Source organism: Carcharodon carcharias, chromosome 6 (assembly GCF_017639515.1).
Source record: "Carcharodon carcharias isolate sCarCar2 chromosome 6, sCarCar2.pri, whole genome shotgun sequence".
NCBI classification, from domain to species: domain Eukaryota; kingdom Metazoa; phylum Chordata; class Chondrichthyes; order Lamniformes; family Lamnidae; genus Carcharodon; species Carcharodon carcharias.
Window position 1 is genome coordinate 46,608,786 of NC_054472.1, and position 13,688 is coordinate 46,622,473.

Sequence of the window (13,688 nt, forward strand, 5' to 3'; positions counted from 1 at the left end):
TGTGGTGAGGTCTGAAGTGGCCCTAGTGGAACTCAAGCCGGGCTACAATGAGTAGGAAATTTCTGTCTAAGTGCCACTTGATAGCAATGTCAATGACGCTGGTTCCATCACTTTTGTTGATGGTCAAGGGTACTCAGCTGAGGGAAGGTGGTAGATGGTAATCAGCAGGAGGTACCCTTGCCCATGTTTGACTTATGCCATGAGACTCCATGGGGTGCGGAGTCAATGTTGAGAGCTCCCAGAGCCACTCTCTTCTGACTGTATACCACTGTGTCACCGCCTCAGGTGAGTCTGTTTTGCAGGTGAAATAAGACATACCGGGGTATGGTGATTGAGGTGTGTGGGACATTGCCTGTTAGGTATGATTCAGTAAGTATGATTATGTCAAGGTGTTGCTTGATGAGTCTGTGGGACAGTTCTCCCAATTTTGGTGCAAGGCCCCGATGTCAGTACGGATGACTTTTCAGGTTGACTGGGCCTTTGCCATTTCTGGTGCCCAGGTCGATGCCAGGTGGCCTGTCCGATTTTAATTCTGTTTGACTTTTCTGCACTGGTTTGCTAAAACTGAGGATCTTGCTCAGCTATTTCAGAGGTAGTTAAGAGTCAACCACATTGCTGAGTCACATCTTGGACAGAACTGTAAAGAGGCAGATTTCCTTCCCTAAAAGACATTGGTGAAGTAGATGGGGTTTATGACAATCTGATGGTTTCATGGTTACTGTTGCTGAGACTAGCTTTTAATCCTGACTTATTCATTAATCTTGCCCCCCGCCTGGACATAAGCCTGGGTCTCTGGATTACCAGTCCAGTAACAATGCCACAACACGCCAACATCCCCTTTTATGCAGCAATTTACCATCATCCAAGAATGAAACAGCGCAGAACATTCTTCAGGAGTATCTGGGACATGCGGGAACAGAGCAAGCAATACCGTCTCTTCAACCAATAACATTGAAAACTCAAGCTAAGTCTGAAGTAGAAATTGTAAATTTGAATATTTAATACAATGTAAATTCATGTACAAAAGACAAAATCAAGAGAGGGAAAGATAGGATTAAGAGAAAGGTAAAAAGAGAAAGAAAAAGTTTCAAAAAATTAATTTTTAATTTTCCTCGTGAATTTCCAATAATAATTACAAATGTGAAAGAATGAGACACAGCATTTGGAAAAGTAAATTTTTAGTGCCAGTAATTAAGGCTAAGCATGCTATTAAAAATTCACCTACTCTTGAACGGACAAGCCCTAATTTAACACCTGTTACGTGTTTCAATGCTAAATCGCTCAAAAACATAGTGTAATAAGGATTCTGGAGGATCAAGGCAAATCAGACAGCAAGTTTCTGACTTCTGCATTTAACTGCACATATCAAACATTGGAAGTTGCTATCCAATGTACTACTCTAACTGTAAGCACTGATAGCTTCGCCATTATTCTTACCACAAAATCCAGGACATTGTGTCTTAGGTGTTGAAATGTAAACTGAAGTTACACAAACTCAAAATGAAGCAAATAAAAAATTAATTTTATACCATTTATGATAAATAAAATGTACAAACAAATAATAGGTGGGCAAAAACTTACTTTTGTTACTTTACTAAGTTCAGCACTGTCTCATCACTTGCTGCAGTAGAGCAGCTCCAATAAGCTGATTGCAAAATGTCCTCCCATTAAACACATGGTAAAATTGGACAAATTAGGTTATGAATAAAGTACACATGGCATCAGATTTTCATCCAAATCACAGTGACAATGCTGATTGATGGAACACTGGTTTATAATCTCATTCAAACAAATTCAATCTTTGACCCAGGGCAGGATTATCCTGGGTATAGAGCAAGTGACTATTTATCTCATTGTCACTATCTTGGCAAATAAAAAGTTAAAAGCTAATAAAAACAGAAAATGCTGGAAAAACTCAGCAGATCTGGCAGCATCTGTGGAGACAGAAACAGAGTTTGCGTTTCAAGTCTGTATGATCCTTCTTCAGAGCTAAAGAGAAGTAGAAATGTGATGAAATGTATACTGTTTAAGGGAGGTGGAGACAGTGAAGCTGAATAGAAGGCCAGCGATAGGTGGGGGCTAAAGAGAGATGAACAAAGAAGTCATGGGCAAAAAGACAAAGGGGTGTTAATGGTAGTGGTAAGGGCGAAAGCAAATGCTGTTAGTGGCACAAAGCTAAGAAAGCAGAATGTGTTAATAGCAGAACAAGGGTAAGCACTCTATGAAAAAAACATGGTGGTGGAGGAAAAAAGGGTGGGAAAAGGATGGATAGCTCTAAAGAAGGGTGATACAGACTCGAAACGCTAACTCCGTTTCTCTCTCCACAGATGCTGTCAGGCACACTGAGTTTTTCCAGCATTTTGTTTCCATTTCAGATTCCCAGCATCTGCAGTATTTTGCTTTTATACTATATTGAAAGTTAAAACCTTATTTATGAAGCTTGATGAGTTCAGAATTAGTCAACTTGGACACACAACAGTCAATGGGCTGCATGACAATGAAAATCTTCAGTCTATATCCTTTGCAGTTATCACTAACAAACTGCAACCAGCAGAAAAATGCCAAAGAAATGAGCAGCAACAAAGCAGTTAGTGAATATTGAGAGACAGTGTCTGCAAGCATTGAAAGTTTTCATCATACTAATCCTCAAATGCCTGCGCTAGCAGACTTTCAAAAGTACAGTGAAGAATGATGAAAATGTTCGACTAATTGGGCAGTAGTGTATCTTTCAAAGTTAAGAATCACATAGCAGTTAAAGCATGCAATAATAAACTGGTGCACAAAAAATCAACTACTATAAACTGGTAGAAATAAACTAATAATCTAAGCTCAGACTTCACGAATGCTCAACTGCTAGTTAATGTCCAAAGTACACCTCGTTAATTTGTTGATAAAATATCTGACTGAACCAAACTCACTATCTTTTCCTCCACAACCAAATCTGGATTTACTTACTCGTTTTACTGAATTTGATTGCACTTAGATATCCATTTAAAGAATAATTTTTTAAAAAAAAGAAAAATTTAAAAACTTGGAACACAGCAGGAACTGCTTACCAGCTTTGTCAGACTTCTCTTTCTGTTCAAGCAGCTCTTCACGTTGTCCAGTGAACTGCTGAATTCTTGCACGAAGTTGAGAGATTTCCTCTTCCTTCATTTCCAACGTTTCATGCATTTGCCGTTTCGTCTCTGCGATCACCATGCCCTGCAATTTATCAATCCTTTAATTTTTTCTTACAAAAGGTCAACAGCACAGAAACAGACCATTCATCCAATTTATCTATGTTGGTGTTTATATTCCTCACAAGCCTCCTCCTGTTCTAATTCCTTCGTCCCACCTTGCTCACACCAAGCAGTTTATTAGCACTTAGAATTGTCTTCGATAATGCAATTAACTGCTTTTCATGGTTTCATTTTATCCCTGAAAGCTGCAGCTTAGTTGGAAGAACTTTGATTCTATCAGTAACTCAATGAATAGTAACTCGCTAATTAATAAGAACTTGTAAAGTTCAGATTCCCATCAAAACCAGTAGTAATTCAAAAACTCAGTAATAGTCTGTGTCTAACTGGTAATGAAAGATTTAACATCCCAATATACACTAGTTGGCAATTGATTAAATCAGTGAAATTGATAATTCCCACTATTAAGTGGTCAGTATCACTAAGAACTCTTGAAAAAGGTAGCCCCATGTTGCTGAGATGCAACTGTGTTTTTAACAGTGTACAAATTTCAGAATTATTGCTAAACATGTTCACTGGCCCCAGAAAACTAACTTATATTTGTGGAATGTCAAATTTCCCTATGATGTTAAAAAAATCTGCATTAAAACAAAACAATTTTTAAAGGTCATTTTATTTTAGATTCTATCGTAATCTAATCATAAACATTTATTTTGCTACCTGAAAAGTTAAATTAAAAGTGAAGGGCATTAAGTGGAGAACCTGATAAGAGGATAGGAAAAAAGCAGAGTTTTAAGCGTGCGAAGGGTTACCAAGGGTAGTGATGGGAAGCTGGTCAGGAAAGCACTGAAAGAGTTGAATCTGCAGATGACAAGGCACAGATGAGTGTTCTGACAGCAGATTACCCAAGGCAGGGATGGAAATGGGCATTGCTACAAAGGTGGAAGTAAGGAACCTAAGTGATACCGAGGATATGGTCAAGGTTGAAAAGGATGAAGTGGCCAAAAGTCTGATTCAGGCTGAGATGGTGGCCAGAGAAGGGAACGGAATCAGTAACAAAGACATTGGTCTTGTCGAATGAGGCAAAAGTGGCAGCTTTGTTTTTTCCTCCAAATATTTTGTTGGAAAAAAATGCAGTCCGTCTGAGATCAGATTTCGGACAAGCAGTGTGAGAACACAGAAGTCATGGAGGAGTTATGAGAGGCTCTGAAGAGATAGCACTGGGCATCACCTATGCCCATATGGGAACTAATCCGATATCTGTGGATTATAACACCAAGGGCTGCTATTAAATGAGGAGGAGGTCAAAAGAATATTTTATTAGGGTCTCCAGAGATGACGATACAGGTATGGGAAGCAAAGCCATTGTTTCCACAGGATCAGCAGCTCTTGGCAAGCCTCGAGTTCTTGATTTTCTGTTTCTAAGTGACACTGTGTGCAGTGAGATGGAATTGCAACATGGGGAAAAGAGTAAGCCCTCAACTGTGTTCCACCAATCAATGAGATCATGGCTGATTAGTAACGTAATTCCAACCACCCATCTTGCCCCTATTCATCAATAGTTTTGGTTAACAAATATCCATCAATCTTAGACTTAAAATTAACAATAGATCTACCATCAAATGCCATTTGAGGAAGAGAGTTCGAAACTTCTTTCATCTTTTGTGTAGAAATACTTCCTAATTTCACTCCAAATGATCTAGTTCTGATCTTTACTCAATACCTTCAGCCTAGACTCCTCAAACAGTGGAAATAATTTCTCTTTATCTATCCTAATCAGTTCCTCTTAATATCCTGAAAGCTTTGATCAAATCATTCCTTATCCTTTTAAATTCCAGGGAATACAACCCGTTTATATAAACTCTCCTTGTAATTTAACCCTTGGGAGGCCATATATTATTCTGGTAAATCCACACTCCACTCCCTCCAAAGTCCATTCATCCTTCCTAAGGTTGGTTTCCAGAATTGTTTGCAGTGCTCTAGGTGTGGTCTAACAAGCATTTTGTATAGCTGAAGCCCATTTGGCACAGTTCTGCCCATTTACTCAACCTATCAATATCTCTCTGTAATTTTATACTTCTGTCCACACTGCTGACAATGCTGCCCATCATCAGCAAATTTGGATATGTGGCTACATATTTCATCATGAAAGGTGTTAATGAATAAAGTAAATAGTTGAAACCAACACAGATCTTTGCAGGCCACAAATCCAGGCCACCCTGGATGTCAAAGTGCATACAGAGTATATAAAAAAAGGGAAGATTACATCAGACCCTCAAGGACTCAATGCTCTATAAAGCCCAGATAAGAATAAAAAGTACATAAAGCCCAAAAGAGAATAAAAAGTACGGTGTAAAAGTAAAAAAGAAATTAAGAAAGCAAAGAGAGGTCATGAAAATAACACTGGCAAGTAAAATCAAGGAAAATACAATGATATTTTATAAATATATAAAAGCAAACAGCTAAAGAAATAGTTGGGCCAATGAGGAAGCAGGCATTGCTGGACCTGGTTCTGGGATATGAGGTGGGTCAAGTGTCAATAGGGAAACATTTGACGTGATCATGGTATAATCAGGTTTAAGTCAGTTACAGAAAAGGACAAGGAGCAGTTTGCAGTAAAAATAATTACTTGGGGGAAGGAGCCACTTCAATGTGGTAAGTACAGATCTGGCACAAATAAACTGGAATCGAAGCTTGTCAGGCAAAACTCTAATGGGATGCCTTTAAAGAGCAGATGGTTCGGCTGCAGTTGGGGTACATTCTCACAAACAGGAACAGAACAGCCAGAGCTCCCTGGGTGAAGGGGATAAAGAGTAAGATGAAGCAGAAAAAGGGTGCAGCGGACAGATGCCAGGGAGAATACAAGTGAAAACAGGCTGAATGGAGGTAGTTCAGTGCAAAAGTGAAAAAAAATGAGAAGCAAAGAGGGGTATGACAAGAGGTTGGCAGCTAATATAAAAGGAAATATAAAAGTCTTCTATAAATATATAAATAGTAAAAGAAGGGGTGGAGCCAATTAGAAAGACAGAGGGAATGGCTAAGGTAGCAAATGAGTAAGTTGCACCTGTTTTTGCTAAGGAATAAGATGCTGCCAAAGGAGGAAGTGCAAGAGGAGGGGGTTAAGACTGAATCAGCAAACAATTGATAAACAGGGCATGTCAGCAAAGCTGGATGTACTTAAATTTGTTAAGTTACAAGGACAGAATAAGTTGCATCTGAGGATACTGAGGGAAGTAAAGGTGAGGCACTGACCATAATCTAACAATCCTCCTTAGATACAGGGGTGGTGCAAGAGAGCGAGAAAGTTTCAAATGTTGAACCTTTGTTCGAAAAGGGGTGTAAGGATAAGCCCAATTTCTACAGGTCGGTCAGTTTAACCTTGGTTATAGGAAAGCTTTGAGAAACGATAATCTGAAACAAAAATGACACGGAGAAACACGGATTAGTTAGGAAAAACCAGCATGGATTTGTTAAGGGCAAATCATACTTGATAACTTGATGAGTTTTTGGATGAATTAACAGAGAGGGTTGATGTGGTGCACATGGATTTCCAAAAGGAATTTGATTAAGTGTCACATGATAAACTTGTCAGAGAAGTTGGAACCCATAGAACAAAAGGGACAGTGGTAGCATGATACGAAGTTGGCTGAACAGTTGTTTTTCCAGACTGCAGGAGTGTATGTAGTGGAGTTCCTCAGTGATGTTACCTCCTTATGTACATATGGGCCAGTGTTAGATCACTGCTTTTTTTGATATATTAATTACTTAGACTTTGGTGCACAGAGCACAATTTCAAAATCTGCTCATGGCACAAAACTTGGAAGGACTGTTCACTAAAATAGATAGTAATAGACTTCAAGAGGACAGAAAAATTGGTGAAATGGGTAGGCATGTAACAGATGAAATTTAATGCAGAGAAGTGTGAAAGAATAGATTTTGGGAGGAGAAACACAGAGAAGCAACATAAAATAAAGGGAACAATTCCAAAGGATGCAAGAGCTTAGGGACCTGGGGATATATGTGCACAAATCTTGAAGGTGTCAGCACAGGTTGAGGAAGAGGTTAATAAGGCAAACGGGAACCTGAGCTTCACAAACATGGGCATAGAGCACAAAAGCAAGGAGGGTGGTGAAGCTTTTGGCTTCAATTGGAGTAGTATGTCCAATATGGATGCCATATCTTAGGAAAGATGTGAAGGATTTAGAGAGGGTGCATGAAAAATTTACAAGAATTGTTCCAGCGGTGACAGACTTCAGTTACATGGATAGACTGGAGGTGGGGTTATTCTCCCAAGAACACAAAATATAGGAGCAAGAGTAGGCCATATGGCCTGTCAAGCCTGCTCCACCATTCAATCTGATCATGACAGATCTTAGGTTTCAACTCCACTTTCCCGCCAACTCCCATATCCCTCAATTCCCTGATTCGCCAAAAATCTGTTGAGCCCAGCCTTAAACGTATTCAATGATGGAGCATTCACAACCCACAGGGGTAATGAATTCCAAAGATTCTCTTTTAAACCCCTAGGTTACTGTCAATTTCTGGAATGAAACCTGTATTTTCTACTGTGAAGACAGGCACAATGTGTTCAATGCCCCGGCTATTTCCTCATTCCACGTGATAATTTCTTTTGCCTCCGCTTCTAAAGGACCAATGTTTCCTTTTGTTACTCTTTTCCTTTTTATATATTTATAAAAGCACTTACAATTTGTTTTTATATTTCTGTGTAGTTTGCACTCATTTTATTTTTTCCCTTATCATCAAATTTTTGGCGGACCTTTTCTGGTTTTTAAAACATTCCCAATTTTCAAATTGTTACTATTCCTTGCAACGTTATAAGCCTTTTCTTTTAATATAATACTATCCTTAAGTTTCAGTGAGCCACAAATGGGCCTTTCTTGCTGAGCTTTTATTTTTCAATGGAATGCATTTTTGAATATTTTGAATTTTTAAAAAAAACTATTTCCCACTGTTCAGTCACCTCCATATTTTTTAGTCTATTTACCCAATTTAGCCATCTTGGCCCTCATATCTATATAATTGGCTTTCTTTAATGTTGAAGATGCTTGTTTGTGATTGGAGCATTTCAGTTTCAAACTTAACAAGGGATTCAATGGTATTACGATCACTATTTCCCAGTGGATCTTTTCTAAGAACATTACTAATTAACTGTGCCTCATTACTAGATCTAAGGTAGCTTCATCTCTCGTCATTTCCGCAACACACTGCTCCAGGAAATAATCACAAAGACATTCTACAAACTCATCTTCTCGGCGCCTCTTATTAATTTGATTGTCCCAATCTATATGAAGATTATTATTTCATTAATTATTACATTAGATTTGTTACAAGCTCCTATCATTTTAAATGCCTTTTGTTGAATTTCTTGTTTAACGCTCTGCCCAATGGTATGAATACTGTTGGGGGGGGGGGCGGGGGGGGGAGATAAACAATTCCCACCAGCATTTTCTTACTCTTGTTATTCCTAATTTCCAACCATACCTTGACCTCTCTTTGGGTTTCTAAATCTTCCTTCACCCAAACCCTTCCTCCTCCCCCACCCACCTCCTTGTTAGTTTAAAGCCATGTCCACAGCTCTAGTTACATGATTAGCCATTGACCAAAGGAAAGGTTGATAGATGATTTGATAAACATGTTCAAAAGTAAGTGGTCTGGGCTGAGTAGATGGTGAATAACTATTCCCTTGGCAGAAGTGGGGAGAACCAAAGGACACCCATTTAAGATGAATGGCAAAAGAACCAAATCCACCTAAACAAACAAATGGGGCCTCACTCCAAGGTTTCATCCAACATGACAATTCCAACAATACAGCCCTCTATGAGTAATGTGCCAAAAGTATCTCCTAGATTATATGCTCAACTCTTGAGTAGGGCTTGAACCTATTATCTTCCAACTTAGAATATAAAAAAGTAGGCCATTTCAGCCTTTGAGCCTGCTCCGCCATGCAACAAGATCTTCTTTCTCAACTCCAGTTTCCCACAGTATCCCCATGTCTGAATCCCCTGCGTATCCAAAAAATGTATCCACCTGTACCTTGAATATATTCATTCAATCATTGAACATTCACACTTCTGGGGTAAAGAATTTCATAGATTCATAATCATTTGATTGAAGGAATTTCTCATCTCAGTCCTAAATGACTTTTCCCTTATTTTGAGATTGTGACCCTGTGTTCTAGCTTCTCCAACCAGGGGAAACATTTCCTTAGCATATAGCCTGCCAAGCCCCTTAAGAATTTTATATTGCTATCAGATCACTTCTCATTCTTTGAAGCTCTAAGGAATTTGGCCTAGTCTACTCATTATCCCTTCATAGGGCAATCCCCTCACCCCAGAAGCAAGTCCAGTTAACCTTCTAGGTTCTTGACCCTGGACAACGAGTCTATCCTTCCTAAGGTGTAGAGACCAAAACTGCACACAGTACAGTATTGCCTCACCAATGCCCTGTAGAATTTTAGTGAGGCTTCTTTTCTCTGATACTTCAATCCCTTTCTAACAAAAGCTCGCATATTTGCTTTCCTAATTTATTTCTGTACCTGCATGTAACTTTGTTTCATGTACAAGAACACCCACTTTTTTCTAAATGCAAGCATTTCCTAGTATCTCATGATTCAAAAGGTATTCTGCTTTTTCATTTTTCCCGCCAAAGTGAATAACTTAACACTTCATCAAACTGTATCCAATGTGCCATGTTCTTGCCTACTCTCTCAATCTGTCGGTCTCCCTCTAGCAGTCTCTTTGTGTCTTTCTCAATTGCTTACTTTCCCAGCAAACTTTGTGCTGCCAGCAAACTTGGATATGGTACACTAAGTCCCCTCATCTAAATCATGAATAAAGATTGTGAGTAACTGAAGCTCAATTGCTGATCCTCAGGGTACTCCATTAGTTAAAGCCTGCCATGTGAAAAAAGTTCTGTTTATTAATAGTCTTCATCTTCTGTCCATTAACCAATCCTCAGTCCATGTTAATATATTACCCCAATCCCATGAGTCCTAATTTTATGGAATAACTTTGTGTGGAACCTTGTTCAATGTCTTTTAAAGTTACAACTACACTGCCACCCACTGACTCCTCCTTATCTATCTTAATTCTCAAAAAGCTTTAAAAGATTTGAGGAAAAAATATTCCAACTTCATTAATCCATGTTGATTCTGCTTAATCAAAGAACTTTCTAACCATTTTGTTACCATGTACCTAATATTTGAATCTAGCATTTTGGCTACTGCTCATGTTAGGTTTACTGGCCTGGAGTGCCCTGTTTTCTCTCTTTCTCCATTCATAAATAGCAGGGTTCTGTTTTCTACCTTCTAATCCTTGGAAACTGTTCTAGAATTGAAGGAATTCAGGAAAACCAAAACCAAAGCAGCCACTAGCTCGACAGCTACCTCTAAAACCTAGGATACACGTTGTCGGATCCAGGGGATTTATCATCACTTCGTCTCATTAACCTTTGCTAGTTCTTTCCTTATGCTGATTTCTTTACGTTTCTCATTCTCATGAGGTCCTTGGTTCTCCATTATTCCCTGAATGTTTTGTATCTGTCTCCATGATAGAAGACATTAGAAGCCTTTGTTTAATGCCTAATATTTACTTTCACTAATCTCTTCCTATTTATATACCAAAATAAACCTTCATAATCTATTTTTATTTCTCTTTTCAGTTTGTTCTCATTCTCTTTCCTTATCAATTTCTTGGTCCTCCTTTGTTGAATTCTAAAATCCGGCGAATCCTGTTAGCCACAGTTTGACCACTTTTTCTGTGGGGCCTTTGTACCTTAAAAGGAATATATATTTGTTGCAAAATACTTACAAATCCTTTGAATGCTAATAATTGCCTGTCAACCATCATATCTTGTGATGTAGTTTCCCAATCTATCTTAGCTAACTTGCCCCTCACACCCGAGTGGTCTGCCTTGTTAAAAGACTCTAGTTTCGGATAGCACTAAATTCTAACATATTATGGTCACTCTTCCCCGGCAGTCCCTTTGCTACAAGGCTATTAACTCTTTCTCATTGCACAATACTGCATCCAAAATAGCCTGTTCCCTTGTAGGTTCCTCAACATACTGATCCAGAAAAGCCTTCTCTGCACATTCCATGAACTTATCCCCCAACTACTACAGATTTTGTTTGACCCAGTCCAAATAAAGGTTAAAGTCCCCATGACAGTCTTACCCTTACTGCATGTGCCTCTGATTTATGCTCTGCCTTACCAAACAACTACTGTTGGGGGTCTATAAACAGCTCCCACCAATGTCTTCTGTCCCTTACTGTTTCTTAGCTTTACCGAACCAATTCCACATCTTAATTTTATGAACTAAAATCCTCTCTCTACTGTCACATCCTCTAAGGAAGAAATACCTAGACACTTTGTTCCAAAAGTCGGTCACGCTTCTTAGAATAGGGTAGTCTCTTTTGGTCAGCAGTGAGAGACAGGAGGATGTGACCATGAATGAGGCAGATAAAGGGACCGAGCAGACAGTAGTGAAGGTTGCAATTGTCAAACAGATTTGAGGTGCTCACAACCTGTGTGGACAAAACCGAGGTCTACAAGGTGGATGAGCAGGTTGGCCATGGCACAGGAAGCCGTTCAAGCGGGGGAAGCAAATAGGAATCGAGTGGTAGTACCAGACAGTGTAGTGAAGGGGATTGACACTGTTCTTTGCAGCAAAGAACGAGATTCCACAAGGCTGTGTTGCCTGCCTGTTGCCAGGGTTCAGGACATCTGCTCAGGGCTGGAAAGAAACCTACAGTGGGAGGGGGAGGAGGCAGTCATCGTAGTCCATGTAGGTAGCAACGGCACAGGCAGGACGAGGGAGGAAGTTCTGCATAGTCAGTATGAGAATCCAGGTACCAAATTAAGAACCTCAAAGGTAACAATCTCTGGATTATTACCTGAGCCATGCGCAGGCTGGCAAAGGGCAAAAGAGAGAGATGAATGCATGGTTCAAAGGCTGGGGTGGGAGAATTGGATCCTGATTCGTCGGACACTGGCACCAGTGCTGGGGAAAGTGGAGGCTGTACCCTTGGAATGGTCCATACCTGAACTGTGCTGCGACGAGTGTTCACATGAAATGCATAACTTGGGAAATAGAGACGGCTTTAAACTAAACAAGGAGGGGTGTGGGATCAAGCTTGGGTAGATGCATCAAATCAAAGGGTAAATTCAAGGCAGGAGAGCAGAATTGTAATATGGGAAATGAGGGTCAGAGAATAGCAGGAAGGGACAGAGAAAAGAAAACTAATAATACACCAACAGTGAAGACAAGATGTTACAAAGATAACAAAAAGACAAAACTGAAGGCTCTGTATCTGAGTGCGCAAAGCATTCATAACAAAGTAAACAGGTTGATACGCACATTGAAGTATGATCTAATAGCCATTGTGGAGACGTAGCAACAGGATGACAAGGGTTGGTCCTGAATATTGAGGGGCATTTGACATTCAAGAAGAATAGGAGGGTCAGTAAAGGTGGAGGGACAGTTAATCAAGGATGGTATTGGTGCAACAGTGAGAGATGCCCTTGGTTCAGGAGATCAGAATGTAGAATCAATTTGGGTGGAGATGAGGAACAGTAGGGGGAAAAAAGTCACTCGTGGGATTGATCTACAGGCCCCCTAACAGTAACCACAATATAGGACAAAGTATACAAGGAGAAATATTGGGTGCCTGTGATAAAGGGGTGGCAATAATTATGGGTGATTTCAATCCAGATATAAACTGGAAAAATCAGATTGGCAGTAGGAACCTGGATGAGGAGTTCATAGAATGTTTTTGAGACAGTTTCTTATGGCAGCATTTTCTAGAACCAACTAGAGAGCAGGTTATATTAGATTTGGTATTGTGTAATGTGACAGGTTTAATTAATAACCTCAGAATGAAGGCACCCCTAGGTAGCAGCAATTACGGTGGCATGAAAGCTGAGCTAGCTGAAGTGAACTGGGATGCTAGGCTAGGGGATAGATCAACAGAGAAGCAGTGGCAGACATTTAAGGTGATATTTCGGAATACTCAGAATAAATATATTCCTAAAGAAAAATTGTAAGGGAAGGGCCCATCATCTGTGGTTAACTAAAGAAGTTAAGGAAAGCATCAAACTTAAGGAAAAAGCATACAAATCCGCAAAGATGAATGGCAGATCAGATGACTGGTCAGAATATAAAGAACTGCAGAGAATAACTAAAAGGTTAATCAGGAGAGAGTAAGTAGAGTACAAAAGAAAGCTAGCTAGAAATGTAAAAATGGATAGCAAGAGTTTCTACAGCTATTTAAAAAGGAAAAAAGTAAAGTGAATGTCAGTCCTCTAAAGAGCAAGAATGTGGAGTTAAAAGTACAAGCAAGGAAATGGCGGATGAAATGAACAAATATTTTGCATCTGTCTTCATGACAGGGGACACAAAAAAACATTTCACTAATACTTGTAAATCAGGAGGTGGGAGGAAGGGGAACTTGGTGAAATTACAATCACCAGGGAAGCGATACTGATCAAA

At 39.5% G+C, this 13,688-nt stretch overlaps 1 protein-coding gene across 4 annotated transcripts in view; it reads right to left on the reverse strand.

The window, feature by feature from the left end:
• golga4 (golgin A4) overlaps nucleotides 1-13,688 on the reverse strand; it is a 223,169-nt gene that overhangs the window by 132,503 nt on the left and 76,978 nt on the right. For all 4 annotated transcript variants that reach the window (XM_041189612.1, XM_041189611.1, XM_041189610.1 and 1 more), the window contains one exon: nucleotides 3,057-3,204. In XM_041189612.1, coding sequence (XP_041045546.1) covers nucleotides 3,057-3,204 — 148 coding nt within the window. The remainder of the gene's footprint in view (nucleotides 1-3,056; nucleotides 3,205-13,688) is intronic.